This window comes from Mauremys mutica, chromosome 15 (genome assembly GCF_020497125.1).
Source record: "Mauremys mutica isolate MM-2020 ecotype Southern chromosome 15, ASM2049712v1, whole genome shotgun sequence".
NCBI lineage: Eukaryota > Metazoa > Chordata > Testudines > Geoemydidae > Mauremys > Mauremys mutica.
The window spans coordinates 31,600,001-31,627,704 of NC_059086.1; the positions used below are offsets into that span (position 1 = coordinate 31,600,001).

Below are 27,704 nucleotides of genomic sequence, written 5' to 3' on the forward strand. Positions count from 1 at the left end.
ACCGGGCCCCGCCGCTTCTCTGGCTTTATAGCGCCCGCCGCCCCCCCCCCCCCCCGCTCGCCCCGCCCCGTTTCGATTCCTCAGACCCAGTTCGGTTTCGATTCTGCTCCGCCTGACATGCCGCGCTGGGCAGCGCAGGGGCAGTGGGGGTGGGACGGGGGGGGGGGGGACAGGGGCGGGGGGGGTGATGGGGCAGGTGAGGTGGGGTACGGGCGAGGGGGTGGGGGTCAGTAGGAAAGACGGCTGGGTCGTGGGGGACTCTGGGCTGGGGTTATGAGATAGGATATGGGGAAGAGTCAGTGGGGGGTGAGTGGGGAGGTTGGACGGGGGCGGAGTCAGTGGCTGGATGAGTGGGGCAGGGGTTGGGGGTATCAGTGGGGAGATTTGGGGCAGGTGGGGTGAGAATGGAGTCAGTGGCTGGATGAGTGGGGCAGGGGATGAGAGTATCAGTGGGGAGGTTGGTGGGGTGAGGACGGAGTCACTGGGGGGGTGAGTGGGGCAGGGGATGGGGGTTGGTGGGGTGGAGGCAGTAGGTGGATGAGTGGGGCAGGGGATTGGGGGATCAGTGGGGAGGTTGGGGGCTGGTGGGGTAGAGTTAGTGGGTGGGTGAGTGGGGCAGGGGATAGGGTATGAGTGAGGAGTTTGGGGGCTAGCGGGCTGTGGGGCAGAGTCAGTGGGGGTGAGAGGGGCAGGGATGAGGGTGTGAGTGGGGAGGTTGGGGGCTGGCGGGTTGGGGGGCAGTCAGTGGGGCAGGGATGGGGGTACCAGTGGGGGACCAGGATGACAATCTGATCTCCCTCCGCCGACTGACGAAAACTAAACCCAGGTGCGGCGTCCAGCCGGCTCCCTCGGGGCAGGAAGTGGGGTTGGTGCCTGGGGCAGGAAGGGGGGTGCCTGGGCCCCTTCCCCCCAACTTGAGGGCCCGAGGGGGGTGCCGGGGGCACAGGGAGCTCATCCCCCTTACGGACACCCCAATGTGCATCCCCCTGTGACCCCCCCATCTCCCCAGCCCAGCAGCCCCCCTGGTGCCACCCAATTGCACCAGGCGAAGGGCCCAGCGAGCCCCTCAGAGCAGCTCCTGGGAGCCTTGTCAGGGAGGGGAGACGCGCCCCAGGCGGCCTGCGGGACCCAGGAGTCCTGATGCCCAAATGGCCCTTGGCTCTATCCCTACTGACCCCCACCTGGTGCCAGAGGGGAGCCGCCGCCCCCTTGAAGGGAAATGTCCCGGGCCCCCTTCCCTACCCCCCCAAGCTGGCCAGACCCCGGTAGAGTCACGTCCTGGCCTTGGGGGGCTGCATGTGGGGCAGCAGGACACAGCCTGGGGCACTGGGGAAAAAGCACAGGAGCCCCCCCACCCCCAGTGGCTCCAAGCCCAGGGCCTGACTCACTCCTGCATGCCTTGGGGGTGGGGGGGGGCTGTCCCCATTGCATGGGAGGGGTGCAGAACAGGGGTAGGGAGCCAGCAGGGGCCCAGGACTCCTGGGTTCTCTCTGCCGCTCTGGGAGGGGTCTAGAAATGAGAGCGGGGAGGGGGGGTGGAGGCAGGACAGCTCAGCTTTCACCCCAGTGCTGCCACTGCCCTGCTGTGTGATCTTTAGCACGACACGGCCCCTCTCTGTGCCTCAGTTTCCCCTCCCCCACTTTGCCTATTTAGACTGAGAGTATCTGAGTGTGTCCAGATGGCGCCCGGTGCAACAGGGCCCCGATCTCGGCGACTCCGGGTCTGGGCAGCGCCCGGCCCGACGGGGCCCCGACCTCGGCGACTCCGTGTCTGCCCCAGTATCTACTGCAGCCCATAGTTAAGCATTGGGGTCCCTGCCCTTCCCTGGCGGTGCCGTGACCCCGTTCCATTAGGGATTGTTCCGAGGGGGGGGCTAGAAAACAGGGCAAGTCCCTCCGCCCGCAGCCAGGGCAGCTCCGAGCACCTTACGCCAGGCAGAGGGGACGGGAGCAGCGGCCAGCACAGGAGACTGGGCCTCAGGCCTCCCGGGGTGGAGCTTTCCTGAGCCGTTGGGGTCAGCGAGCCCCAGGCCAGAGGGAGCCTGGCGAGCACCGAGCCGGCCCCTCTGGATCTCCCCCCCCCCGAGAACGGCCCTGAACTCAGCCCTAGAGCAGATCTGCTCCTTTCGCAGCTCGGCCAGGGCACGGGCCTGGGGAGAGAATGACACTGCCACCGCGGCTCCTGGCCGGCTGGGGCAGCCCTTGGCTCGGGGTAGATTGGTCCATCCCGCTGGTGCTGACGGGCCGGGATCAAGTCACCCCCCGGAGGCGGCTGCAGCAGGTTCTCCAGGCCTTGTGTGGGGCCTGGGGCTGGTCTCCGACCCCTCGTTTTGCAGCCCCTCTGCAGGGCAGCAGCGGCATCTCCCTGGATGGGATTTGGGGGGCAGGCAGCCCCCAGCGCACTCCACCCCGCTGCTGGCTCTTCCCTTCCCGTTTCCCTTCCCTGGCGGCCGAGCACCCACCCGCCCTTCGGCGCCCAGCCTTGAGCGACCGGCAACCCCTGCGCGCGCGGCTCCCTGGGAGGTTTCGGAGAACAAAGCCCTGGCACTTGGGCAGCACCCAGCAATGGCCGCCCCGGAGCCGGGCGCAGGGAGAGGGCAGCGGGGGTGACGCACTGGAAACTGGGCCTGGTTCCCTTTCCCCAGGTGCTGCAGGATGGCTCCTGAGGCTTGTGGGGCAGTGCAGGAGCCGTGGGGGGAGGGAACCGAGCTGGACCCCAGCTGCCAGGACTGGGCCGGCACCAGCCAGAGCACCGGAGGGCAGCTCCCCACCCTGTGCTGAGCAGAGGCCCCAGATCCAGCTCAGGGGGGCGGTGAGGGGCAGGCAGGGCTGGGCGGCGAACGGGCCACTGAACCGACGAGCCCAGGAAGCGGCCGCTGGTTCGTCTCTCCTGGTCGTCCAATCCCGTCTCGCTTTAGCCAAACGTGGCCCAGAGGGGGCGGGGGAAGCCCACGGCCGGTGCCATGCAGGTGACCTAGGGCAGCGGCTCTGGTCCGCGCCCCCGCTCGGCCCGTTGGAAGTCCTGGGGGCGGTGCTAAGGCTGGCTAGTTCCTACCTGTCCTGACACCGCGCTGCGGCCAGCAGCAGGGCCGGCTCCTAGGCAGGGGGGCCACAGGGCTCCATGCACTGTCCCCGCCCCGAGCACCGGCTCCGCACTCCCATTGGCCAGGAACCAGCCAATGGGAGCTGGCGGGGAAACAGCGCTTGCGCTCCTCCACCTAGGAGCCGGACCCGCTGCTGGCTGCTTCTGGGGCACAGCACGGACCACGGTGCCAGGGCAAGAAGCCTGCCATAACCCCCCCCCATCCCCTGCCCCAAGCCCCACCCAAACCCCCTTCCCACACCCCAAACTCCTCAGTTCTGGCCCCACCCCCAGTCCAGAGCCCTGAGCCCCTCCCTGCACCCCAAACTCCTCAGCCCTGGCCCCATCGCAGCACCTGAACCCCCAGCCCCCCAAACCTGGACCCCTCCTGCACCCCAAACTCCTCAGCCCTGGCCCCACCCAAGCCTGCAGCCCCAGCCCAGAGCCCTGACCCCAACCCCCTGCCCCGAGCCCCCCCAAACATGGGACCCTCTCCTGCACCCCAAACCCCACATCCCCAGCTCTGTTGAGTCACCGGCATCAACAATTTTCTTCAACTGGGTCACCAGAAAAAAGGTTTGAAAACCACTGATCTAAGGGGCCGTCCCCTATAGCACCCGTGCCTCAGTTTCCCCCCCCCCCAGCTGTAACCACAGGGTAACAACTCGCCCTTTCGGTCTTGGCCACGGAGGTTGGGAGGCCCAGGGGAGCTGGAATCTTTGCTGTTACACGGCACCAGCCGGGGGGGCACCAGCTGTCATTAGCCAGACAGCACCGAGCTGCTGGCTAATGGGGCGGGGCCAAGAGCTGACAGCAGCGGTTCATGCTTCAGTGTGTCGCCCGGTGACACCCCCGGCTGGAGGCTTCAGTCCCATGGAGATGAGATAACCTACTATAGCTACACACACCCAGAGCTGGCTCCCAAGGGACTGCAAGGGGTGCTTAGACGAGCGCTTGTTCTCGATGGGGACGGGCAGCCTGACCCAGCAGGGACTTGGGTTCTCCTCCCACTCGGCACCTTTGGGTACGTCACAGCACCCCCGTGCCTCAGTTTCCCCTCCACCACAGCGCTTCTCGTCTCTTTTGATTGCAAGTTCTTTCAGGCAGGGATTTCTCCCACTCTCTACCCAGATGGCAGCTGGGAGGACGGGGCCCCCCCATCCCAGCCCCCAATCTCTGTTTCAGCAACCCAAACACCCCCCACTCCTGGACACCCACTGTTCCAGCTGCCCCAGACAGCCGAGTCCTGCCTCGGCACTGCCGCATGGAGACAGACACAGGCGGGCGGACCCCAGGGGGACTGGAAAAAGTGTTTAATTACGACGGGAAATAAAAGGGGGGGGAGGGCACACTCCATACGCACACTGAGGGGGGGATAACAGAACAGGCGGGGGGGGTGCCGAACGAGGAGATCCTTCTCAGCCAATACGCAACGGCACAGAGAGAAAGGCGCAAGGAGACGTCTCTACTACGGAATAACCATCACTGGCAGCCGTCAGCTGGGAAATCGGGGGGGGGGGGGTCTTTCTTTTTGGGGAGGGGGCAGAAAACAATTGGAAAAAAAACAAAACCAAACCATTTTGGCCATAAAATAGAAACCCGCCGCGTGGGCGAAGGGCCGGCCCGGCCCGGCCCGGCCCGGCGGCTACCAGAAGTCGCGGCGGTGGTAGGAGTCGGGGTCGCAGTACTTGGTCACCACCACTCTGTTGGCGAACTTGCGGCCGGTGAGGCCCTGCATGGCCTTCTGGCAGTCGAAGACCGAGGTGAACTCCACGAAGATCTGGGGGGAGAGGAGGGGGGGGGGTTACGGCGCCAGCCGGACGTGGAGATGAGGGTGCGGGGGCCGAGGTTGGCTCTTATCCCACTCCCCCACCCCGGGAGCCCCCCCATCCTCTGCTGTAGCCACCAGACCCCACTCCTCTCCCAGAGCCAGGGATCGAACCCAGGAGTCCTGACTCCCAGCCCTCCTGTGCCAACCCAGGCATCCCTATTCCCAGTGCCCATCCACCCACCTCTAACCACTAGACTCCACTCCCCTCCCAGAGCCAGGGATAGAACCCAGGAGTCCTGACTCCCAGCCCCCCACCCCTGCTCTAACCACTAGTCCTTACTCCCCCCCCCCAGAGGTGTGTGTGGGGGGGGGATGGACAACCCAGGCATCCCTGCTCCCAGCGCCCACCCACCCACCTCTAACCACTAGACCCCACTCCCCTCCCAAGGCCAGGGAGAGAACCCAGGAGTCCTGACTCCCAGCCCCACAGCCCCCCCTCTACCCACTAGCCCCCACTCCCACGCACCTTGCCGCAGCCAGGCACTTCGACGCCGTCGACAGGCCGGGGGATCTCGATGGATTTGACCACCCCGTACTTGCTGCACTCGTCCCGCACGTCCTCCACAATCTCCTCATACTCCTCGTCGTCGAGCAGCTCCTCGGGCAGCACCATGTTCATGAGGCAGAGCACCTCGGTGGGGTGCCCGCCCATCTGCACCTGCGAGCTCATCAGCCCGGGCACCTGCAGCGTCACCGGGGTCTGGTTTATCGTGCTCTGCGGAGACGGGGGCGGGGGGGGGTTACGCTCCGGCCTGCTGATCCTGGCCTCTGACCTCGCCCCCACCACCGGGATCTCAGGGAGGCGGCCACCCCACCCCTGGCGGCTCTTCGAGAACCCCAACCCTTGGGGTTGGGGGCGGGACGCTGCCTGCGTCTGCCGAGAGCCTGAGCCCGTCACTGGGAACAGGGCGAGCTCCCCTGAGCCCATTAACACGGCCTGGGTTTGCCGAGAGCCTGAGCCCATTGCAGGGCTCCCCCATCCTAACCAACTTGGAAGCCTCATGAGGCACTTGAAATCACCCCCCACCCGGCCTCTCCAGTAAGATACCCAATGGGACCCCCTGGAAACGGCCCTGGCACCCCAAAACAACCGGAGAAAAAGCAACACGTTTTCAGCTGGGGACGGGAGGGGGCAGAGAAAAGGCAAGTGTTGCAAGGAAAACTGCCCCACCCGTTCTAGGAGCCTGGGAATCGCTAGACTAGACCAGACCAAAGGGCCGAGCTAGCCTGGGACCCCAACCCCGCTCGCTCTACCCCACGCCCCTCCCAGAGCCGAGGAGAGAACCCAGGAGTCCTGGCTCTAACCACTAGACCCCACGCCCCTCCCAGAGCCGAGGAGAGAACCCAGGAGTCCTGGCTCCCAGCCCGCCTGCTCTGACCACTAGACCCCACTCCCCTCCCAGAGCCGAGGAGAGAACCCAGGAGTCCTGGCTCCCAGCCCACCTGCTCTAACCACTAGACCCCACTCCCCTCCCAGAGCTGGAGTGAGAGCCCAGGAGTCCTGGCTCCCAGCCCGCCTGCTCTAACCACTAGAGCCCACTCCCCTCCCAGAGCCAGGGAGAGAACCAAGGAGTCCTGGCTCCCAGCCCACCTGCTCTCACCACTAGACCCCACTCCCCTCCCAGAGCCGAGGAGAGAACCCAGGAGTCCTGGCTCCCAGCCCACCTGCTCTAACCACTAGACTCCACTCCCCTCCCAGAGCCGAGGAGAGAACACAGGAGTCCTGGTTCTAACCACTAGACCCCACTCCCCTCCCAGAGCCGAGGAGAGAACCCAGGAGTCCTGGTTCTAACCACTAGACCCCACTCCCCTCCCAGAGCCGGGGAGAGACCCCAGGAGTCCCAGCTCACCAGCGTGGCGTTCTTGGCTCCGACGCTGGCTCTCTGCACCAGCAGTTTCTTGTCGCCCAGTTGCATGCCGTTCAGCCCGGCGATGGCCTTCGAAATCAGAGGGGAAATGAATCTGGCTGCTCGCAGCGCCGGAGCGGGCGGCTCCTCCCCCCGGCCCCCCCGCTGCAATCAGCCCAGACGCGAAGGGCGCCGGACAGATGGACGCGCGCGCGCACACACACACTCACGCCGCTCTCCTCCGCCCTCGGGGCGCCCGGCCTACGCGGTGGGCTGGCGCTGGGAGGGCAGGAGCGGCCGGCTCCGAAGGCTCTCCTGCCCCCCCCGGGGGGCGCTGCGTTACCTGCGTCTCTGAAGGCCTCCTGGGCCGCGGGTGCACGGCCAGCGGGGGGGCGCTGGGGCCGGGTGCCAGCCACGGACGCCCCCTCGGCGGGCCGGCAGGGGAACCTCTCCACCGACTGCGCAACCTCGCTGCACTTCCCCACGCAGCAGGGGGCGCCCCGCCCCCCAAAAGCCAGGTGGGGGGGCAGGAGCACAGAGCGCCTGGGGACGGGGAGGCTCACGACCAAGTTGAGGATGGGGCGGCAGGACCCCAGACAGGCTGGGGACAAGAAGTGGGGGGGTGGGAGGGGGTGGGCACAGCACGGTGACCCAGAGAGGCTGAAGTCAGGTTTGAGACAGGAAGTGGAGAGGGGGCACAGCCCCAAGACAGGCTGGGAACAGAAGTGGGGGGCGGGGGAGGCATGTGCCCAAAAGATGGGGCCCGAGTCAGGCTCCTGCCAGGAACGGGCAGCGCACCAAGATCCACAACACAGGCCGAGGGCGGAAGTGGGGGCGCCGTGGGGCTCAAAGGACAGGAAAGGGGGCGGGGGGCACAGGCTGGGGACAGGAAGTGGGGGGGGAGGGAGGCCCACAGAGACCCAGACAGGCTGGGGACAGGAAGTGGGGGGGGAGGGAGGCCCACAGAGACCCAGACAGGCTGGGGACAGACCCAAGTCTGGTTTGGGACAGGAAGTGGAAAGAGGGGCACAGGGACAGAAGGGGTTGTGGGGCACAGACAGGTTGGGGACAGGAAGTGGGGGGCAGGCCTGAAAGACGGGCTGGGGGCCGGACGACACAGACACAGACACACGCACGCACCCTCTCGCACGTCACCCCAGCGCCGAGGTCTCGCACCCAGCATGCACCATTAGACCAGCTCTTTCTAAGCCCTCCGGGGGTGGGGGTGGGGGAAGACTTTTGGGGAGGGGGGGGGGGTTATGAAGTTACGCGCCTCTAAGGACCCTCTCTGTGGCAGGAGGCCCCTCTCCCGCCAGCGCCGGGGCTGACTTTTTGGGGGGGGGGGGCGATTTGAAGGGGCGCGGGGGGGGGCAGGGCGGTTTGGTTGGTTGCTTCATTTTTTGCTTTTTTGTTGTTTTGTTTTTTTTTAAAATCCAAAAAAAAAATACATTAAAAAAAATGAGATATATATATACTTGCATTTGAACAACTACCGCTGGGAATGCAGCGCACAGAGGGCCCCTGCTGCTACGGGTCTCTTCCTCCTCCCCCCGCTGTAACAAAAAGCACAGCGGGAGAAGAGAAAACACCGTTATATAGAAAGTCCGAAGAGATTTCTATAAGGCTGCGAGCGACGCGGGCAAGGCAGGATCGGCGCCGGAGGCAGCTGCGGCTACAGGGGGAGGGGGAGGCTTCCCGGCCACAGCGGGATCTGATGGGGGGGTTTTATTTGGCGAGGGGGGGATCTTACCGGCTTGCATGGGCAGAGCAGAGCTGGGGTCTTCGGATTGGTTTGTGGCCGCTGTTCGGGCTAAGATTGGGGAGAAGGGGGGGAAAAAGGGGGTGGGGGGGAGAGAAAACGAGGCGATCACAGCGACGAGGCGCGGCCTAGGGGGGCCCCCGGAGCTGTAAAGGAGAGAAAGGCTGGCGCTCCCTAGGGGTGGAGAGAAAAAAAAAATTCACCTGCTCAAGGAGGGGAGGAGGAAAAAACCAAACCAAAGAAAAGCAAAGGCCAAAGGAGAACGCACACACCCCACGGCTGGCTGGGCGGGCGGGCGGACGCAGGCCCCTCGGAGGGCGGCGGAGCTGCGAGGAGAGGCGGGCGGAGGAGGGGGGAGTTGGGAAAATACCTGGTCTGTGACGTTGATGTCCACGTACTCGCAGAAGGCGTAACCCTTGGAGAGCCCGGTGGCGCTGTCCTTCACCAGGTTGAAGGCCTTCAGGGGCCCGAACGAAGTCAGCAGCTCCTTCACCTGGGGGGGGCGGGCAAGGGCAGGGTGAGGCGGGCAGGCAGCGAGGACGCCCGGGCGGCTGGGGGCACGCCTCCCCTGCCTCAGTTTCCCCTCCCCACCCTTGGTCTGTTTAGCCCAGGAGCTCTTTGGGGCAGGGGTGGCTGGCACTGGGTGCCCGGGCAGCACCCCCAGGGTTTGGCTGCTGGGTGGCACCTGGCACGATGCCCCCCCCCGGTCTCGGTTGCTGGATGCCCAGGCAGCGCCTGGCGCCGGTCTGGCGAGGCACGACGAGGGCTGAACGCCGCCTCCCGTCATTCAAAGCCCTCCCCAGCAAAGATTTCGCATCAGCCCCACTCTCAGAGGGCAGCTCGGGCTCAAGCCAGAGCACATGGGTGTTGAGAGCTGGGATCCGCGGGCTGAGAAGCCAGCGGGCTGGAGCTACTCGTGGGGAAAAGCCCCTTCCCGGTGCCCCATGGGGGGGAAGCGGCCCCGGGTGGATCCAGGCCCTGGCCAAGGGAGGCCGCCCGCTGCCCCGTGCTCACCTGATCGTCGTTCAGGTAGTTGGGCAAACCCCCGATGAAGAGCTTGTGAGCCGAGTCCGGGACCACGGTGGACACCACACCTGCCGGGGGGAGAGGGAAGGGAACAGATGGGGGTCCCACACCGTCCTGCATGCTCCGGAGCGGCTGCCAGGCAGCCACACCCCACGGGACAACAATGCAGCCCCCGCTCATCCCACAGGGCCACCCTGTAGTCACAGCCCGCGCCCCACCCCAGAAGCGCCATGTCCCAGCGCCGGGTGAGGGGTCCCTTTATTACCAACCCTGCAACTCTCCCTAGAGGTGCCATGTCCCAGCACCGGGCGAGGGGTCCTGCATAACCAGCCCCTGGTGGACTCCTGGACTCAGACTTACCAGGGGCGTCTGGTCCCTCCCTCCACTTTCTCCGGCCTCCCCAATCCTGGGCTCCCTGCCCTGCTGCCCCACACCCAGCCGGGCGTACGTTACGATGCCACGCAGCACGTGTCTAGGGAAGAACTGGGCACGCGGCTGGATCTCCCCTGCCCCAGTGCGCTCTGGGAGAATCATAGAATCTCAGGGTTGGAAGGGACCTCAGGAGGTTCTAGTCCAACCCCCTGCTCAAAGCAGGACCAAACCCAACTCAATCATCCCAGCCAGGGCTTTGTCAAGCCTGACCTTAAAAACCTCTAAGGAAGGAGATCCCACCACCTCCCTAGGTAACGCATTCCAGTTCTTCACCACCCTACTAGTGAAAAAGTTTTTCCTAAAATCCAACCTAAACCTCCCCCACTGCAACTTGAGACTCCTTGTTCTGTCATCTTCTACCACTGAGAACAGTCTAGATCCATCCTCTTTGGAACCCCATTTCAGGTAGTTGAAAGCAGCTATCAAATCCCCACCTCATTCTTCTCTTCTGCAGACTAAACAATCCCAGTTCCCTCAACCTCATAAGTCATGTGCTCCAGCCTCCTAATCATTTTTGTTGCCCTCCGCTGGACTCTCTCCAATTTATCCACATCCTTCTTGTAGAGTGGGGCCCAAAACTGGACACAGTACTCCAAATGAGGCCTCACCAGTGCTGAATAGAGGGGAATGATCACATCCCTCGATCTGCTCGAAATGCCCCTAACTTATACAACCCAAAATGCCATTAGCCTTCTTGGCAACAAGGGCACACTGTTGACTCATATTCAGCTTTTCGTCCACCGTAACCCCTAGGTCCTTTTCTGCAGAACTGCTGCCCAGCCATTCGGTCCCTAGTCTGTAGCAGTGCATGGGATTCTTCCGTCCTAAATGCAGGACTCTGCACTTGTCCTTGTTGAACCTCATCAGATTTCTTTTGAAGGTGCAGGCCCGCTCACCCGTTGGCCCCACACCGGGGCAGGGGGGGCTACTCACCTGGCACGTAGACAGATGGGTTCTCAGACATGCCGGGCAGCGGCTGATAATCATGGGGGCGGCGGATCTTCAGCGACTGCCCCTGGAAGATGATGCCGTCGAATGCCATGGCCTGGGTGGTCTCGTCCACTGAGCGGAACTGCAGGAGAGCCAGGGGAAGCCGATGAGGGACACGGACGCCCGATCGGCACCGCAGCCCAGAGCCCCTGAGCTCACGCAATCCGCCAACGATTCGGCCCAGATCTGCGCCCCCCCTCCCCCGAGCGGGACCGCTGCCCACGTAACCCAGTCTTCGAAAACGAGCCGCCAAGGGACGTGACACCCTTGTTGTGTCAACTGCCTGCTGCACAATGCCCCCTACTGGCCACGTCCGGAATAACCTGGCCCTGGAGGGAGCGCTGTCCCACCCATCGCTGGTGGGTGTGCGCGTCTTAATCCAGGCTCTGAGCAGGGTTTTGACCCAAATCCCCCTACCAGCCACACAGAAAACCCTCTGACCTGGTGCCTGAAGTCAAAGCTCCCGTGACCCAGCTGGGGGGGGGGGGGGGGGGGGCCGCGCTAGAAGCCAAGTTCCCTGGCCCAGGAGGGGTTAAGTCACGTGGGCGCCGATAACCCTCCAAGACCTTCCCACAATTCCCCCGCAGGCCAGACGAGTTCCAAATCCTAGCGCGTCTCCGCACAAAGCCCCCTGGAACCCGGGCCCAGCGGTGCGGTTGCTCACGCCCGGGCCAGCTGTCCCATGCAGACATAGCCGCAGTGGTCGGCTGACGCCCTGGGACAGGGTGGGGTGTCCATCATGCTAGAACTGGGGAGAAGATTTCCACCCAAACTGATTTTCCACAGAGAACAGTGATTTTGGCAAAACAAAGTTTTGCACAAGAAGCGCCTGCTTCCTGGGGGGAAGAAAACCACAATGTTTAGACACAAAACCCAAAGACCCCAAAACCAAAATATTCCTATTTAACCCTGGTGTAGACTCCAGGCAAGCAGAAACCGCTCACCTCTACAAGCTGGACTTCATCTCCCATGATGCATCACAGCCAGGGACTCCCAGGATGCACTGCCTTCCCAATGCAAGAGGATAGGTCATGGTGCACCATGGGAGTTGTAGTTCCCTTGCCTCAAGCCCCTATTTGCATCTACAGGCTTGGGTCCCTGCTGGCCAAACTACATCACCCATGGAACACCACAGCCAGGGACTCCCATAATGCCCTACCTCCCCTCTCCAAGAGGACAACAGGGGTGCATCATGGGAGATGGAGTCCAAAAAGGTGGCCCAGGGTATAAAGGAGAATGGGAGCATGAATCATCCCCTGAACTACAACTCCCATGAGGCACCGCAGCGGCCTTTCAGCATTGAAATATTTCAGTTTTCCGCCAAAATATTTTGGTATCCAAATATTTGCTGAAAACAGAAACTTTCCAGGGAGGAGGAAACATTTTTCCCTACCGGCTCTGGATCACACTCCCTCCCTTGCACACGGCAGACGTTCCGTTATCCCCACCAATGTCTCATCCTCCTTCCAAATGTTGAACGGATCCTGGCCTCAGTCCCATCATGCGGCAAGGAGTTCCACCGGCTACCGGTGGGGCCCAGCTTCCTGCTACAGGCCACTTCAGCTAGTAATCCCACTGCCATGCTGCCCCATATCAGACCACTAAATCCAGTTCCCTCCCCCCAGGACAGACTAGATCCAGTCCTGCATCCGTGCCTCATCGACAACACCCACCCATAACGCACTACGGCCCATGGTGCAATCCTCCTCCTGTCCCTGCTGCAATCACATAACATCCTGGAGCATGGACTCTACGTCCCCTTTCACAGATTCCCACGTCCAGAAGGGACCACTGGGATCATCAAGGTTTGGCCTAAGCCCAGACAACCTCACCCAGTGAACCCAGAGCTGATCCTACAACCTATTATGAAACCAAAATGATTAAACAGACAATTTGTCAGCACCTGGAGGGTATCAGGGCTATAAGGAATAGCCAGTATGGACTCGGCGAGAACAAATCCTGCCAGCCAACCTAACTTCCTTCTTTGGCAGGATTATTAGCCTACCGGACAGGGGGACGCGGTGAAGTATCTTGATTTAGCAAAGCTTTGACACAGTCCCACACGACATTCTCACAAGCAAACTAGGGAAAGGAGTGGGTGCACCCCTGGTTCAAAGACCGGCACTCTGATTAGCTAGCAGTGGGTCGCTGTCAAACCGGGCGGCCTGTCAAGCAGGGCTCAGTACTGGGTCCGGTCCTAGGCAACGCTTTCGTTAGTGACTTGGATAACGGAGTGGAGCGTGCGCGCGCTTAGAAAATCCGCGGATGAGACCGAGCAGGGAGGGGTCACCAGCGCTTTGGAGGTCAGAATTCCAAACAACCGTCAACTGGGTCTGAGATCAACGCGACGAAATCCAACCAAGACAAGCGCAAAGTGCTTCCCTTCGGCGAGGGGGAGCCAGAGCAGAGCTACAAAGTGGGGACTAACTGGCCGGGGGGTTGCACTGGCTTCCAAGGGAGGTTTTTAAGAAGAGGGTGGACGAACTCCCATCAGGGATGGTCTAGGGACGCTTGGTCCTGCCTCGGTGCAGGGGGCTGGACTCGATGACCTCTCGAGGTCCCTTCCAGCCTGGTATTTCTGATCTGCAATTTCAGGGGGGAGCTCGAGAGGGGCTTTCAGAAGGAGAATCCGGTCTGAATTTTAACCGGCCGAGAGACCCCACCCCACGGTCAACTGCACCAATGGCCCATTCTCCTCCCGGGGCCCCTGAATCTGTCTCCATCTTCCTGGTCCTGCCTCTTTCTGCTAGACTGAAGGGTCCTCTGCCAGCAGAAGTCTCCTCTCGAGGGAGGTGCTTGCAAGCTGAGGACCAATTCACCTTTGAACCACCTCCAGAGAGACTAAATCTGCCGTCTCACCAGAACAGCCCACGGGGGATCCAATCCGGCTCTCACCAACGCAGAAGGGATTCCCAGATTCAGTAGCCAGAGAGGGACCACTGTCATCATCTAGTATCTGGTGTAATGGTCCCCAGCCTTTCCCGGGTGGCGGGCCCCAGATGACGAGCCACCGAGGACCGTGGACGACGGCCAAGCATCCACCGAAATGCCGCCGAGAAGCAGCAACGTCAAGAGGCGTCGCTGCCAAAATGCCACCGAAGTAGCGTCATCAAGAGTCGCCGCCGCTGAAAATCAGCGGCATTTCAGTGGCGACGCCTCTTGATGTCACCACTTTTTGGCGCCAGCACACATAGATGCCCCGGCGGGCACCGCGTTGGGGACCACTGATCTAGTGCATAACACAGCCAGAGAATGACCCCTGAATAATTCCTCTTCAAACCACAGCAGATCGGTTCGAAAAACAACCAGCGTGGATTTTCGGTGCTGGAAATTCCACCCCGGCCCTTGGTAGTTTGCTCCAGGGGTGAATTCCCCTAGCGGTGAAAAACGTGCGCCTTATTTCCAGTCCTCAACCGCAGACGTTGGAGCAGGTTAGACCGTGGTCTGCTAGACTAAAGAGCCCACGATCACATCTCTGTTCCCCATCTAGGTACTTAGAGACTGGATCAAGTCACCCCTCAACCTCCAAGCTAAGTAGATTGACCTCCTGGAGTCTGTCGCTATACGGTTTGGTTTTCAATCCTTTAATGGTTCTCGGGGCTTGTCTCTGAACGCTCTCAAGTTTAGCAACATCCTTCTGGACTTGTGGCCACCAGAATTGGACAATAAGGTATGTTACGGGAGCACCTGGGAGCCCAGGCATGGCTCAGGGCCTCATCGTGCCAGGTGCTGTACAGACAGAACGGAAAGCCGACTCACCTCCAGGAAAGCAAAATTCTTGTCCTGATTGATCTGCACAGCCAAGACAGGGTTGCCAGGGGCCTGGGTCAGCCCTCCAAGACGCATCTGAGCGTTAAAGAAATCCATCATGGCCTCCTGCGGGGAGAGAAAGGGGAAAGCAGCGATGTAGGGCAGCGCACCACCGGGCCCGGAATTTCAAATAGATAGCAAAGAGCAGGTGGGAAAACTGGAACAGCCTACTTGCCTTGCATGATGGTAGCAAACTTTTGTGCTACGAGGGATTTCAGCCCCACAATTTTCACTTTAAAAAGAAATGGAAACAACTTTTTGATCTTGGTTTTTTGGTTGAGCGAGAGTCAAATTCAAATAATAAGAAAGAGAGCACTTCCCCTACCACTATCTGGAAGGGGAGCTGGCCCCGGCTGTCACAAATTAAAAGGAAGGGCTCGCAAGTCGCTGGAGGGGAGGACGTTAAAACCACACCAGCGTTCCTGTTACCACGGCCAGGGGCGAAGAGGGCAAATAACAGACCCAAATTGCACTGCTCACAGGGGTAAGTAGAGTGACCCGTCTGCACAGGTCACCGGGATAGAGACCTGAGCCCACTCGGGACAGGTGCAGCTACCGATTCCCACCAGCGTTCACGGACACAGTTCCGGTTCCCGCCCCGGCACCCCCAGGCCTCCTGGGCTTTCAGGACCGATCCTCCCCCTCTCCCCCCAAGGTTATAATGCAGCTGAGGGAGCGGTATATCCTTCAGCCTCCTAGCTCAGGCGGTCGGCCCCAGTGAGATGCTACGGTTCGTGTTTGCCCCGAAGCCGCTTATGTGTTTAGCCGCTTGGCATCAACCTCGCTTCGTGGATTCCGCTCTCCTCTGCAGCCAGCACTGCCCTGTTTTGGAGAGAAAAGTTATATCCTCCGGCGCTCCTCGACGGGTCCCAGGCAGAGAGAGAGTGCGGGCGACACACGGACAAGAGAGAGCGGCAGCCGGGCTGCCGAAGCCACCAGTACCTCAGTGATGCCGAAGGGGATATTTCCAACGTAGAGGCGGCGGGCCTGTCGGGTCATCTGGCTGCCAACCACCGGGACCGGGGTGGGGGTCACGGCCAATCCGTCAGGGGTCATGGTTGGGAGGAGAGCTGTGGCTGGAATCTGACCCGCGGCTAGGAGAGAGAAACACCAATCCACACGTTCAAAAGCCGATTCCCCCACCCTGCGCCGATGGGGAGTGGGGGGCGATGGGGCAGAGAGAGCGCTAGAGGGCCGGGGCGGTCAGCAGAGGTCTGCACCCTGCTCGGACAGACAGCACCTAGGCGGGATAGATACCTTGCATGGCTTTGTACTGCATGGGGGTGATGTGCTCAAACCCAGGCGGGGGCACGTCCCAGTACTTGCGGATCTTCTTCTTCTTCTCATGGCGGGGGGAGCGGCTGCCGAGAGAGGAGAGACGTGTCACCGGGCAGGAGGGGTGAGGTTTGGCCCTGGGCTAGGACGACGGTTTCTGCACCACGATCCAACCCCAGCCAGGGTCACCCCTCAGGATTTGGGGAGAGTTCCCAGCCCACTAGGCCCTACCCCCTTTTTTGGCCAATCCCGGCAGCGGCTTGAGGCAAGAGCCGAGCGCCTAGACCAGCAGGGGGCAGCATGGAGCAGCCATGCTCCACCGTGGCTGACACGGAATCCCTCCACCCTAGGGGTAAACCAGTCCCCCCCGTGCCTCAGTTTCCCCACCTGTTCAACGAGGATAACGGCACTCACCTCAAGGGACCAGCGAGATTTAGGGGTGACCTGCAGAGGGGAGGGAAACAAAAGTCAGGTTCGTGCCCTTTCCTGCTTCTTTATGGCCGCTGAAAGGGTCGTTCAGAGATTTCATTCCTGCATTCGCCATTCAGAGACTCGGGGGGTGACTGGAGAACTGGCTAGGTCGGGGCATTACAGGAACGCCAGCAGAGAGACCTGATTCACCGACAGGGGAAGGAATCTTACGCTGACTTCCCCCAAAAGCCTGACACATGGTTCAGAGATCCCTGTCAAAATTCCCCTTCCAGTTAAGGGCAGAGCAAGTGTCTAACACACTCTCCCCACTGCTCAACCAGGGGAGCTCCAGATGAGAACCCCCACACCCCCAAACAGGCTTATGTGAATGTCTTGTCCCTCCCCGAACCCCCAAGAATTTCAGGCCATGTTACAGGGCCATTGCCACGTCTTTCGGGCTTTATAAACAGCCAGGATGCCACTGGGAGATCAGCGCCTGGGGGACAGAGGACAGCGCCGGCTGGCAGTAACGAAGGCAGTGGAGGGCCCTGGCACACAGCTTCTGGGGCATTACTATCGGCTCCTTTCAGGTCTCGCTGAACCTAACTGTGTCCTGGCCCCGGCCTGTCAGTCCCCCAAAGGGAAAAGGCTCTGCAGTAGCACCCGAGGGACCTCACAACACTCAGTCTGTGCTGCCTGGACTCCTAGGGCGCTGGGCCCCCCCAAAACTCCTGGCAGAGGGGAGTGATGTCTGAGAACATGCCCAGAGTCTCTCCCTGCCCTCCTAGCGGCGGGAGGCTAGAGAGAGGTAAAGAGATTTAGTCTCCCCCCACACTTACACGGGTCACAGAACAAGTTACTGCAGAGCCAGGGAGAGAACCCAGGAGTCCTGGCTCCCTGCCCTAACCACTAGACCCCACTCCCCTCCCAGAGCCGGGGAGAGAACCCAGGAGTCCTGGCTCCTCTCCCCTCCCAGAGCCGAGGAGAGAACCCAGGAGTCCTGGCTCCCAGGCCTCTCTGCTCTAACCACTAGACCCCACTCCCCTCCCAGAGCTAGGGGGTAGAACCTGTGTTCCCTCTAAGCTGCACAGCCGCCCAGGAGTCAATCAAGTGCCACAAACTGATTAGCAGAGCCGTGCACATCTGGCGGCATGTGCTCGACGCCCCCCACACCCCCGCTGCTCCTGCCCTCTGCCTTGGAACCCCTGGCCAGCTGCTCGCAGGCCCCTCCTGCTAGCTGTGCAGAGCAGGGGGAGGGCCCCAATCTCAGCGTGTCCCTCCCCTCCACCCGTGTACCCCATCTCCACAGAGCAGGAGCAGGAGAGCTGCTGCAGCCTAAATAACCAGCTTTCTGGTGAGCAAGTGCCTTAAAGAGAGAGCGCACGGGTCTCTCATACTCAGACTTCCCCAGCAGCACACCCACACAGTCTCTGTGACACACACACACACAGTCTCTCTCACACAGTGTGTGTGTCTGTCTCTCACACACAGTCTGTGCGTCTGTCCCTCTCTCTCACACCACACACACAGTCTCTGTCTCTGACACACTCACCTCCCAACACATACTTGTGTTGTTGCTGTTGTTGTTAATTCTTGGTTCTTCCTGCAATGCACATATATTCTCTGTAACGTTACTCTTTCAAAGTGTGTTATTTCAGTGTTCTGACTGGTCTATGCATTTCATCATTTTTTTTCTCTCTCAGCCTTAAATTTAATTCTTTGAGAACAGCAAGTTCTAAAATGCCTAGCCTGTCCTGGCTGGAGTAATTATCCCTAGGGGAACTTTTCAAAAATATATTCTAGCTAGGTTTTTGTTTCTGCTGGTGGTGCACAGCCACACATTACCTGCACACGGATGGAAAAAGTTAGAGGGAACATTGGATAGAACCCAGGAGTCCTGGCTCCCAGCCCCCCTGGCTCCAACCCACTAGACCCCACTCCCTCCCAGGATAGAACCCAGGAGTCGTGACTCCCAGTCCCCTCCCACATTCTAACCACTAGACCCCACTCCCCTCCCAGAGCTGGGGGTAGAACCCAGGAGCCCTGGCTCCCAGACCCCCAAATCCGTTCCCAAGGCTGGCGGCTTGGGGCCAGCCATCCCCCCTCCAGCTTCTCGAGCCGGCCATGGCACCAGTGAGGATGCGGGAGACGAAGGGTGCCTGGGGCTCAGCCCGCCCCTCCCTACCTGCGTCGCCTGCGGTCCCGCGAGACACTGCGCTGGTCTCTGTTGCGCCTCTCCCGGCTGCGGCTGCGGCGTTTCCGTTCGCGGCTCCGTGAGCGGCTATGGCTGCGCTTCCGGTGACGGTTCTCCTTGTCGCGCTCTGCGGGGGAGGGAGGGGGAGGAGGGCGGGTTAGCAGGGGACGCACGAGCCCTGCCCCCGATTCTTGGCATCCCATCCCCCAGCTACTGATCTGCCCACATGGGGGCCTGGGCCTTGCCTGGCTCCGCTGTGGGTCCAGTTCAAATAACAGGCGCTAGTTTGCCTAATGCAGCATGCGGGGGACTCCAGCTCCCAGCGTGCAACGCCCCCTCCATCTCAGAGGTGCAGCCAGCAGAGACTCCAGCTCCAGCCATGCCACACTGCATGGCATGCTGGGAATTGTAGTTGGGGGGGGGGGGGGGCTGCAACTCTACACTTTGCCTTGTGATGGGGGTGGCGCAAGCCCCATAGAGAAGCCAGCCAGGCAGACAGCCACAAAGAACCACAAGGCCCCCCACACGCCCTGCCGCACCTACAGAGCAGGGGCAGGCTGCCCTAGATGCCAGGGCACAACCTTGATGCCAACTCTCCTCTCAATGCCACCTACCATGCAGTCCCCCATCCAACGCTCCCCCTTCTGCCTTCCCTCAACCGTCCCCACCCGATCCATTGCTCCCCCTTCTGCCGTCCCCCGACCGTCCCCACCCGATCCATTGCTCCCCCTTCTGCCGTCCCCCGACCGTCCCCACCCGATCCATTGCTCCCCCTTCTGCCTTCCCCCGACCATCCCCACCTGATCCATTGCTCCCCCTTCTATCTTCCCTCAACCGTCCCCACCCGATCCATTACTCCCCCTTCTATCTTCCCTCAACCGTCCCCACCCGATCCATTACTCCCCCTTCTGCCGTCCCCCGACCGTCCCCACCCGATCCATTGCTCCCCCTTCTGCCGTCCCCCGACCGTCCCCACCCGATCCATTGCTCCCCCTTCTGCCTTCCCTCAACCGTCCCCACCCGATCCATTACTCCCTTCTGCCATCCCCCGACCATCCCCACCCAATCCATTGCTCCCCCTTCTGCCTTCCCCCGACCATCCCCACCCGATCCATTGCTCCCCCTTCTATCTTCCCTCAACCGTCCCCACCCGATCCATTACTCCCCCTTCTATCTTCCCTCAACCGTCCCCACCCGATCCATTACTCCCCCTTCTGCCTTCCCTCAACCGTCCCCACCCGATCCATTACTCCCCCTTCTATCTTCCCTCAACCGTCCCCACCCGATCCATTGCTCCCCCTTCTGCCGTCCCCCGACCATCCCCACCCGATCCATTTCTCCCCCTTCTGCCGTCCCCCGACCGTCCCCACCCGATCCATTACTCCCCCTTCTGCCTTCCCTAAACCGTCCCCACCCGATCCATTACTCCCCCTTCTGCCTTCCCCCGACCATCCCCACCTGATCCATTTCTCCCCCTTCTGCCTTCCCCCGACCATCCCCACCTGATCCATTGCTCCCCCTTCTATCTTCCCTCAACCGTCCCCACCCGATCCATTACTCCCCCTTCTGCCGTCCCCCGACCGTCCCCACACGATCCATTGCTCCCCCTTCTGCCGTCCCCCGACCGTCCCCACCCGATCCATTGCTCCCCCTTCTGCCGTCCCCCGACCGTCCCCACCCGATCCATTACTCCCTTCTGCCCTCCCCCGACCCTCCCCACCCGATCCATTTCTCCCCCTTCTGCCTTCCCTCCACCGTCCCCACCCGATCCATTGCTCCCCCTTCTGCCATCCCCCGACCATCCCCACCCGATCCATTACTCCCCCTTCTGCCTTCCCTCAACCGTCCCCACCCGATCCATTACTCCCTTCTGCCATCCCCCGACCGTCCCCACCCAATCCATTGCTCCCCCTTCTGCCGTCCCCCGACCGTCCCCACCCGATCCATTACTCCCCCTTCTGCCTTCCCTCAACCGTCCCCACCCGATCCATTACTCCCCCCTTCTGCCATCCCCCGACCATCCCCACCCGATCCATTACTCCCCCTTCTGCCGTCCCCACCCGATCCATTGCTCCCCCTTCTGCCGTCCCCCGACCGTCCCCACCCGATCCATTGCTCCCCCTTCTGCCGTCCCCCGACCGTCCCCACCTGATCCATTACTCCCCCTTCTGCCTTCCCTCAACCGTCCCCACCCGATCCATTACTCCCCCTTCTGCCATCCCCCGACCATCCCCACCCGATCCATTACTCCCCCTTCTGCCGTCCCCACCCGATCCATTGCTCCCCCTTCTGCCGTCCCCCGACCGTCCCCACCCGATCCATTGCTCCCCATTCTGCCGTCCCCACCCGATCCATTACTTCCCCTTCTGCCGTCCCCACCCGACCCATTACTCCCCCTTCTGCCTTCCCTAAACCGTCCCCACCCGATCCATTACTCCCCCTTCTGCCTTCCCTAAACCGTCCCCACCCGATCCATTACTCCCCCTTCTGCCGTCCCCCGACCGTCCCCACCCGATCCATCACCTTGTAGGAGCGCCAGACTAACTCCTCGCGCACCCCCTGCCTGTTGGGCTAGATAACACCGGCCGCCGAGCGCTCCCCACTGATCGCTGCTTCATTGCCCCTGGCTAGGAGGGTTTCCCAGAGAGAACAAAGGCCACATTTAGGTACCGAAAGGGAAGGCAGAAGAGCCTAAGTGAATTAGGCACCAAAGTCTGTAAACCTGACCCAACAGGAAACAGAACCCAACAGTGCGGACACCCAGTTCTCCTCCCCCACTCTAGCGACTGGACTCCACTCCCCTCCCAGAGCTGGGGAGAGAACCCAGGAGTCCTGGCTCCCAGCCTGCCCCGCCGCCGCCTCACTCTAACCACTAGACTCCACTCCCTTCCCAGAGCCAGGGATAGAACCCAGGAGTCCTGATTCATATGCCAGTGATCTAACCACTGGACTTCACTGCCTCAAACACCCCTGGCTCTGCTGTTTGCCCTGTCAATGTGACATTGAACGGTGCCTCTACCCCAGAGCCACAGCTGTATTCTCCCACACCGTATCCAGCCCCAGATTCAGCCCCTCCCCGAGTGAACCTCCTGCCTGATTTTAAGCAGCGCCGAGCACCTACCAACCTCATCTCAGCGGATGGGGGGAAAAAAGGGTCAGGGTTCCGGGTTTGTAACAGACTCTGCTACTACAGAAACTACACTTCGAGGGGGGACTTTTAAAAGGTTTGAAGGTAAAGAATAAGACACTGTTCAAATATACCAGCATAGGGCTCCTGGGGCACCATGGGTGGCTCCTAACTGCCCCATAGCTTCACAGTCACCCCCACAGCTCCTCTGAGGCCCCCTGCCTGCTCCATAGCCCGTTCTCCCAGCCCCCCTTTTCCCTCCATGTGCCCCATAACTTCAGCCCCCATAGGGCTTCCCCCAGCCCACCTCCCCATAGCTTCCCAGACCCCCATCCCATAGCCCCCATTCCCCTAGACCCCACCTGCCCCATAGATCCCCTTCCCCAACTCCTCACCTGCCCCATACCTTCCCAAACCCTCTTTATCCCCCACCTGCCCCTTAGCTCCCCTTTGCCACACCCCCCCACTCCCATCGCCCCATGCCTCAACTTCCCTCACCAAACTGGGAGGGGGGCTAGACAACCACCGGGGCTGCGTTTCTCAGGTGCCCCTGCAACACCCCCAGGGCCCCAATCCCAGCGGTCCTGAACCCCACCTGCCCTCACATCCCAACGGCTCTGCATTTTACACTGGAAATGGTCTGAGCCAGGGGTGGGCGGGGGGAGCCCAGGCTCCAGAACAGAGCAGGTGCCGGCTAGCGACCAGGCCAAGAGCCCACAGCTGTGCTGGGAGGGAAAACAAAGGCTGGCGTCATAGGCCGGGCCGTACAAAGCCTCGCTTGTGAGGACAGATCTGTTGATCCAGCCATGTGCGGGGGGGTGGGGGGGTGTTTAGATTTATCGGTGGGGACAGGAGAGACAGGCTTGGCGAGCTCTGGAACTGCGCAGGCCAGGCGGCAGAGCGTGAACCACCCCGCTCCTAGCCCTGGGAGCCGGGGCAGGGAGGAGGAGTAGGGGTTTGGCACCTGCTTGGGAGCTAGGGCAGGGGAGGGGTTTCAGCTCAGGGATAATCCACACTCCCAGAGGTGGGTTTCCAGCCCAAGAGGGGAAGGCCGGCCCTGCGGCTAGGGTGCCAGCTGAGATCCCGGTTCAATTCCCTGCTCCGCCACAGACTGCCGGTGTGTCCTTGGTTCAGTCACTTAACCAGTCTGTGCCTCAGTTTCCCCACAGCGCTGCCACGTGGGGGTGTTGGGAGCGTAAATACAGTAAAGCGTGCGATGTGCCCTGAGATCTACCGATGAAAAGCTCTAGGTAAGAGCTAGGGATGATACTGACCAAGTCCAGGAAGCAGCCAGAACCGCTGGGTTTGCATCCTGTCTCTAGAACAAACAGGGGAGCGCCCCTGGCCCACTGACACCCCATTCACAAAGCAGGGAGAACACCCACCATTTTATCCGCTGATCCTGAGCACAGTCAGCGTTCCCTGGCGCCAACGACTCAGCAGGCAGCCGCGGGGCAGGCTGGATGGTTTCAGAGCCAACGGGGGACACGAGGGAGAGACCACCCTTGACTGCCCCACAGCCTGGTTCGGTCGGGGGCGGTCAAGCACCCCCACAACCTTCAGGATTGTTACCGAGCTCCTGAACCACTCAGCCACCTCACCCCTGGGACCTCGACTGCACAAGTTTACTGATCCCGCTCGGTATCGCTAGGGAGCTCAGTCACAACCGGACGTCCTAGGGACCGGGGTGCTCAGCTCAGCCCGGGCGGCGTGACACAGAGGGTTACCAGCGTGGCTTGATCTCAGGGAGATCGGCTGGTCTCATGGCAAGGCGCTGGGCGGACACCTGGACTCCGGTGTTATACAAACCCCCGCGTCTAGCTACGGTAATTACCCGGCCCCCAGGACCTGTGGTAACGGAGCGCCTCATGGTCCTTGATATATTACAGGGGTAGGCAACTTATGGCACATGTGCCGAAGGCGGCACGCGAGCTGATTTTCAGTGGCACTCACACTGCCCAGGTCCTGGCCACCGGTCCGGGGGGGCTCTGCATTTTAATTTAATTTTAAATGAAGCTTCTTAAACATTTTAAAAACCTTCTTTACTTTCCATACAACAACAGTTTAGTTATATATTTTAGACTTATAAAAAGCGACCGTCTAAAAACGTTAAAATGTATGACTGGCACGCAAAACCTTAAATTAGAGTGAATAAATGAAGACTTGGCACAGCACTTCTGAAAGGTTGCCGACCCCTGTGCTATTGTCTCAATTTTCCAGATCACTCCCCAACTACCGCTTCTCAGCTGGAGATCTCAAAGCACTTCATAAAAAGAAGCTGGTTGCATTAGCCCCATTATACGGACGGGGAAACTGAGGCATGCAGGTGACTTTTGCCAACACAGGGAGTCTGTGGCTAAGCAGGGAATTGAATATGGATCCCCTAAGCACTGGGCCATCCTTACAGGACTTAACCGCCTTCCCCCAACCATGCCATGGCCCTACAGCCACCGATTGTCACTCTGAAAACTGGGCTCTAGTGTCAGAGCAGGACTGTGTTAGCAGGGGTTGATTTTCCATCGCAGGCAGCGCCTAGCACCACCAGGACAGGTACATACAGATTTTCATGGGTAAATGTCCGTACACATCTATTTCTCTCTCTCTCTCACACACACACACACACACACACACACACACAAATTTCTCATCAATGATCGACATTTACAGATGAGCAAAGTAGGAAAAATGCTGCTTGAGAACAGGGTCCCACCTCAACGTGTACCAAACGCATGGTGGAGTTAGACCGTTATTGTCTGACCCACCCAGAACTTGCCCCAGCCATGAAAATTCAAATTGATAAAAATCTAAAAAAAAAAGAAAATGCTTAACCCCCCCCTAATTTCATGCTACTTTGAAAATTTAAATTGATAAATAAATTTAAAAAATTTAACACCCATCCTTTTGCACAACTGTGAAAATGTAAATCAGCACAAAAAAAGGTTCACTTCTTCCAATTCCATGCAACTGTGAACATTTAAATAGATAAAAAGATAAACATGTTTAAAATTCATCATTTTGAGCTACCGAACATTTAGAGAGAGAAAAATTTAAATCCCATAATTTTGTGCAAGTGTGAAATTTAAATAGAGAAAAAAAAATGCGTAAAACCCCATAAATTTTCACAGCTCCTCAAAATTACATCAGGAAACACTGAAAAAAAATGGTTAAAACCCCGTCATTTTTGCACAACTGTGAAAATGTAAATAAACGTAAGAAAAAATGCTTTAAAATAATCCATATTATCCCTCAATTTAAAAAAAAGTAAGATTCAAATTCTGCCAAGCCGAGGAATATAATACCCGACACCTCTGAGGGGTTATTTATAAAGGCTTTATGCTTTTAATAGGATGCTGGCTCTACTGGCTTCAGAGCGCCCCTCCGCTCTGACATAAGCAAGCTCCCAAAACACAATCTTTTTGCTGTTTTTCAGCTGACAGGGACGGACTTGGAATCATTCCAGCTGCACCCCAGAGCGGGATGTCCCATGTGCTTCCTTCCTAACACAAGGGAGATGATCAATCATACAGGCAAGCAGGGTTTTTTTAAACTCTTCCAGGTCCCGGGCCAGAGAAACTCACCAACCCATGGAGGGATTTCCCTGAAGAGATCAAGCCACAGCCCCCAGCTTCCTCCCCAATGCTGTCACAGGCAAGAGATTCACATCTGGCCCCTAACATGTGCCCACGGCTGCCATCACCCCAGCATCCAAGTGCAGGGCAGGGACAATAGGCCTGCCCTGCCCCCCCAAATGCCCCCAGTGGTGACATGTGCCCCTCCCCACCCCATGGGTCTTATTTGCCAGGAGGGGATGGCAGGAAACATAAGGAGAAAAAGGGGTGATTTTGGGCTTCCCTCTTTCCGCAGTCTTTGGGGCCTGAGTCTGCTGGGATTAGGGGTGTTCCTGCCCTTCTCTCCCCCGACCTCCCCCAGTCCCAAGGGGGAGAGGGGCGCACACCCCCTCCCCCCAGCCTGCTAAGGTTAATTATGGAGCTCAGGGTCTCTGCCCAAGGGGATGCTACAGGGTGGAGCAGGGGCTGGCTGGCGGGATGCCAATGGGGGTGCAGAGGCCATGGATTGAGAGGGGCACAAGGAGGGCAGGTGGGTTGGGGAGTTCAGGGTCATGCTGGGGGCTGTGGCAAAAGGATGCTGGTGGGGGGCTATGGGGCAGACACTCAAGGAGTGTGCAGGCTCTGGGCACTGGGGCAGGCAGGGGTGCTGCTGGAGGGCATGTGGAGGAGTTTGGGGGTGGGCAATGCTATGGGGCAGGGAGGCGGCCACTGGCAGAGGAAAGGGGAAGTGGAGGGGGATGGAGAAGTTGGGGGCAGGCAGGAGAGCTGCCTGGAGGCCAAGTGGCAGTGGGGGGCCATAAGACAGGCACTCAGATGTTGGGGGAGCACAGGCTGGAAGGGGGCTATGGGGCAGGCTGTGGAATAGTGAACTGGGGGCAAAGGATGCTGAAGTTATGGCCCCCAGGAGGGTGTCGGGACTAGGTGAACAGGAGCTATGGGGCGCGGGGAGGGAGGAGCGGTGGGGCCGGCCTGGGGAGGGCGCTATGGGGCACGGGGGGCCGACCCGGGGAGGGAGCCATGGGGCCGCGATAGGGCGGGGGGGAGCCATAGGGCTGGCGAGAAGGGCACTAGGGGGCACGGGAGCCGTGGGGCCGGGCCGGCCCGGGGAGGGCGCTATGGGGCGGGAGGGAGAAAGCGGGGGGGAAGGCCCGGGGAGGGCGCTATGGGGCGCGGGGGGGGGAGCCGTGGGGCCGGCCCGGGGAGGGCGCTATGGGGCGCGGGGTGGAGCCGTGGGGCCGGCCCGGGGAGGGCGCTATGGGGCGCGGGGTGGAGCCGTGGGGCCGGCCCGGGGAGGGCGCTATGGGGCGCGGGGGGGAGCCGTGGGGCCGGCCCGGGGCGGGCGCTATGGGGCGCGGGGTGGAGCCGTGGGGCCGGCCCGGGGAGGGCGCTATGGGGCGCGGGGTGGAGCCGTGGGGCCGGCCCGGGGAGGGCGCTATGGGGCGCGGGGTGGAGCCGTGGGGCCGGCCCGGGGAGGGCGCTATGGGGGGGGAGGGGGGAGGCGTGGGGCCGGCCCGGGGAGGGCGCGCGGGGGGGGGGCGGCGTGGGGCCGGCCCGGGGAGGGCGCTATGGGGGGGGAGGGGGGAGCCGTGGGGCCGGCCCGGGGAGGGCGCTATGGGGGGGGGGGCCGTGGGGCCGGCCCGGGGAGGGCGCTATGGGGGGGGGGCCGTGGGGCCGGCCCGGGGAGGGCGCTATGGGGGGGGCCGTGGGGCTGGCGGGAAGGCCCCCCCCGCGCACGCCGCGGGCCGGGCCCCACAGACGTTGGGGGTCCCCAGGCCCGGCCCTGCCCGGTCCCCCCGGCCCGGTTCCGGCCCGGCCCCGCCCCCACCTTGCTTGTTCTCGTTGAGCTGCCGCTCGAACTCGTCGAAGTCGGACATCGCGGCCCCTGCCTCGCTCCCGCACAGGCCGCGGCGCCTCCCGCTCGGCCACTTCCGCCCCACGCTCGGGAATCTCCGTCACCCCTCGGCCACTTCCGCCTGGCGCTCGGGGATCTCCGTCACCCCTCGGCCACTTCCGCCCGGCGCTCGGCGATCTCCGCCCTCACTCGGCCATTTCCGCCCGGCGTACGGGGATTTCCGCCGTCGCTCGGTCCCGCCCACCCCGCGCTCGGGGATCTCCGGACCACTCGGGGATCTCCGGGCTCCGCTGCTCGGAGACCCCGCCCACGCCCGGTTTCCGACTTCGTGTGTTTCCGTCAGCTCTTCGGCTCCGTCCTCTCCTCCCACCCCTTCTCGACGCTGCTTCGGCTGTTTCCGGAGACGGGGCCGCGGGCTTCGGCTCTGTCCCCGGCCGCGAGAAAGGAGAGAGCGCGGAATGTGGGGGAGGGGCCAGAAAGGGAGCACTTCCGGGTGGGAC

At 61.3% G+C, this 27,704-nt stretch overlaps 1 protein-coding gene across 3 annotated transcripts; it reads right to left on the bottom strand.

Annotated features, from left to right (window-relative positions):
• Positions 1–4,379: 4,379 nt before the first annotated feature.
• LOC123350294 (splicing factor U2AF 65 kDa subunit) lies at positions 4,380–27,355 on the bottom strand. 3 transcript variants are annotated; one of them, XM_044988790.1, is made up of 13 exons: positions 27,178–27,346; positions 18,648–18,783; positions 18,015–18,065; positions 16,466–16,495; positions 16,034–16,137; positions 15,719–15,870; positions 14,726–14,842; positions 10,910–11,048; positions 9,533–9,612; positions 8,889–9,011; positions 6,763–6,858; positions 5,379–5,627; positions 4,380–4,861 (listed from the first exon to the last, which is right to left on the bottom strand). In XM_044988790.1, exons 1-13 carry the CDS (start codon positions 27,224–27,226, stop codon positions 4,727–4,729), a joined length of 1,461 nt encoding a protein of 486 aa, XP_044844725.1. In that variant the 5' UTR covers positions 27,227–27,346; the 3' UTR covers positions 4,380–4,726. The 3 variants fall into 3 exon arrangements, with proteins under 3 accessions (XP_044844725.1, XP_044844726.1, XP_044844727.1); XM_044988791.1 differs by having other exon boundaries at positions 6,763–6,849; positions 27,178–27,342; XM_044988792.1 differs by lacking the exon at positions 18,015–18,065 and having other exon boundaries at positions 27,178–27,355.
• Positions 27,356–27,704: the final 349 nt, after the last annotated feature.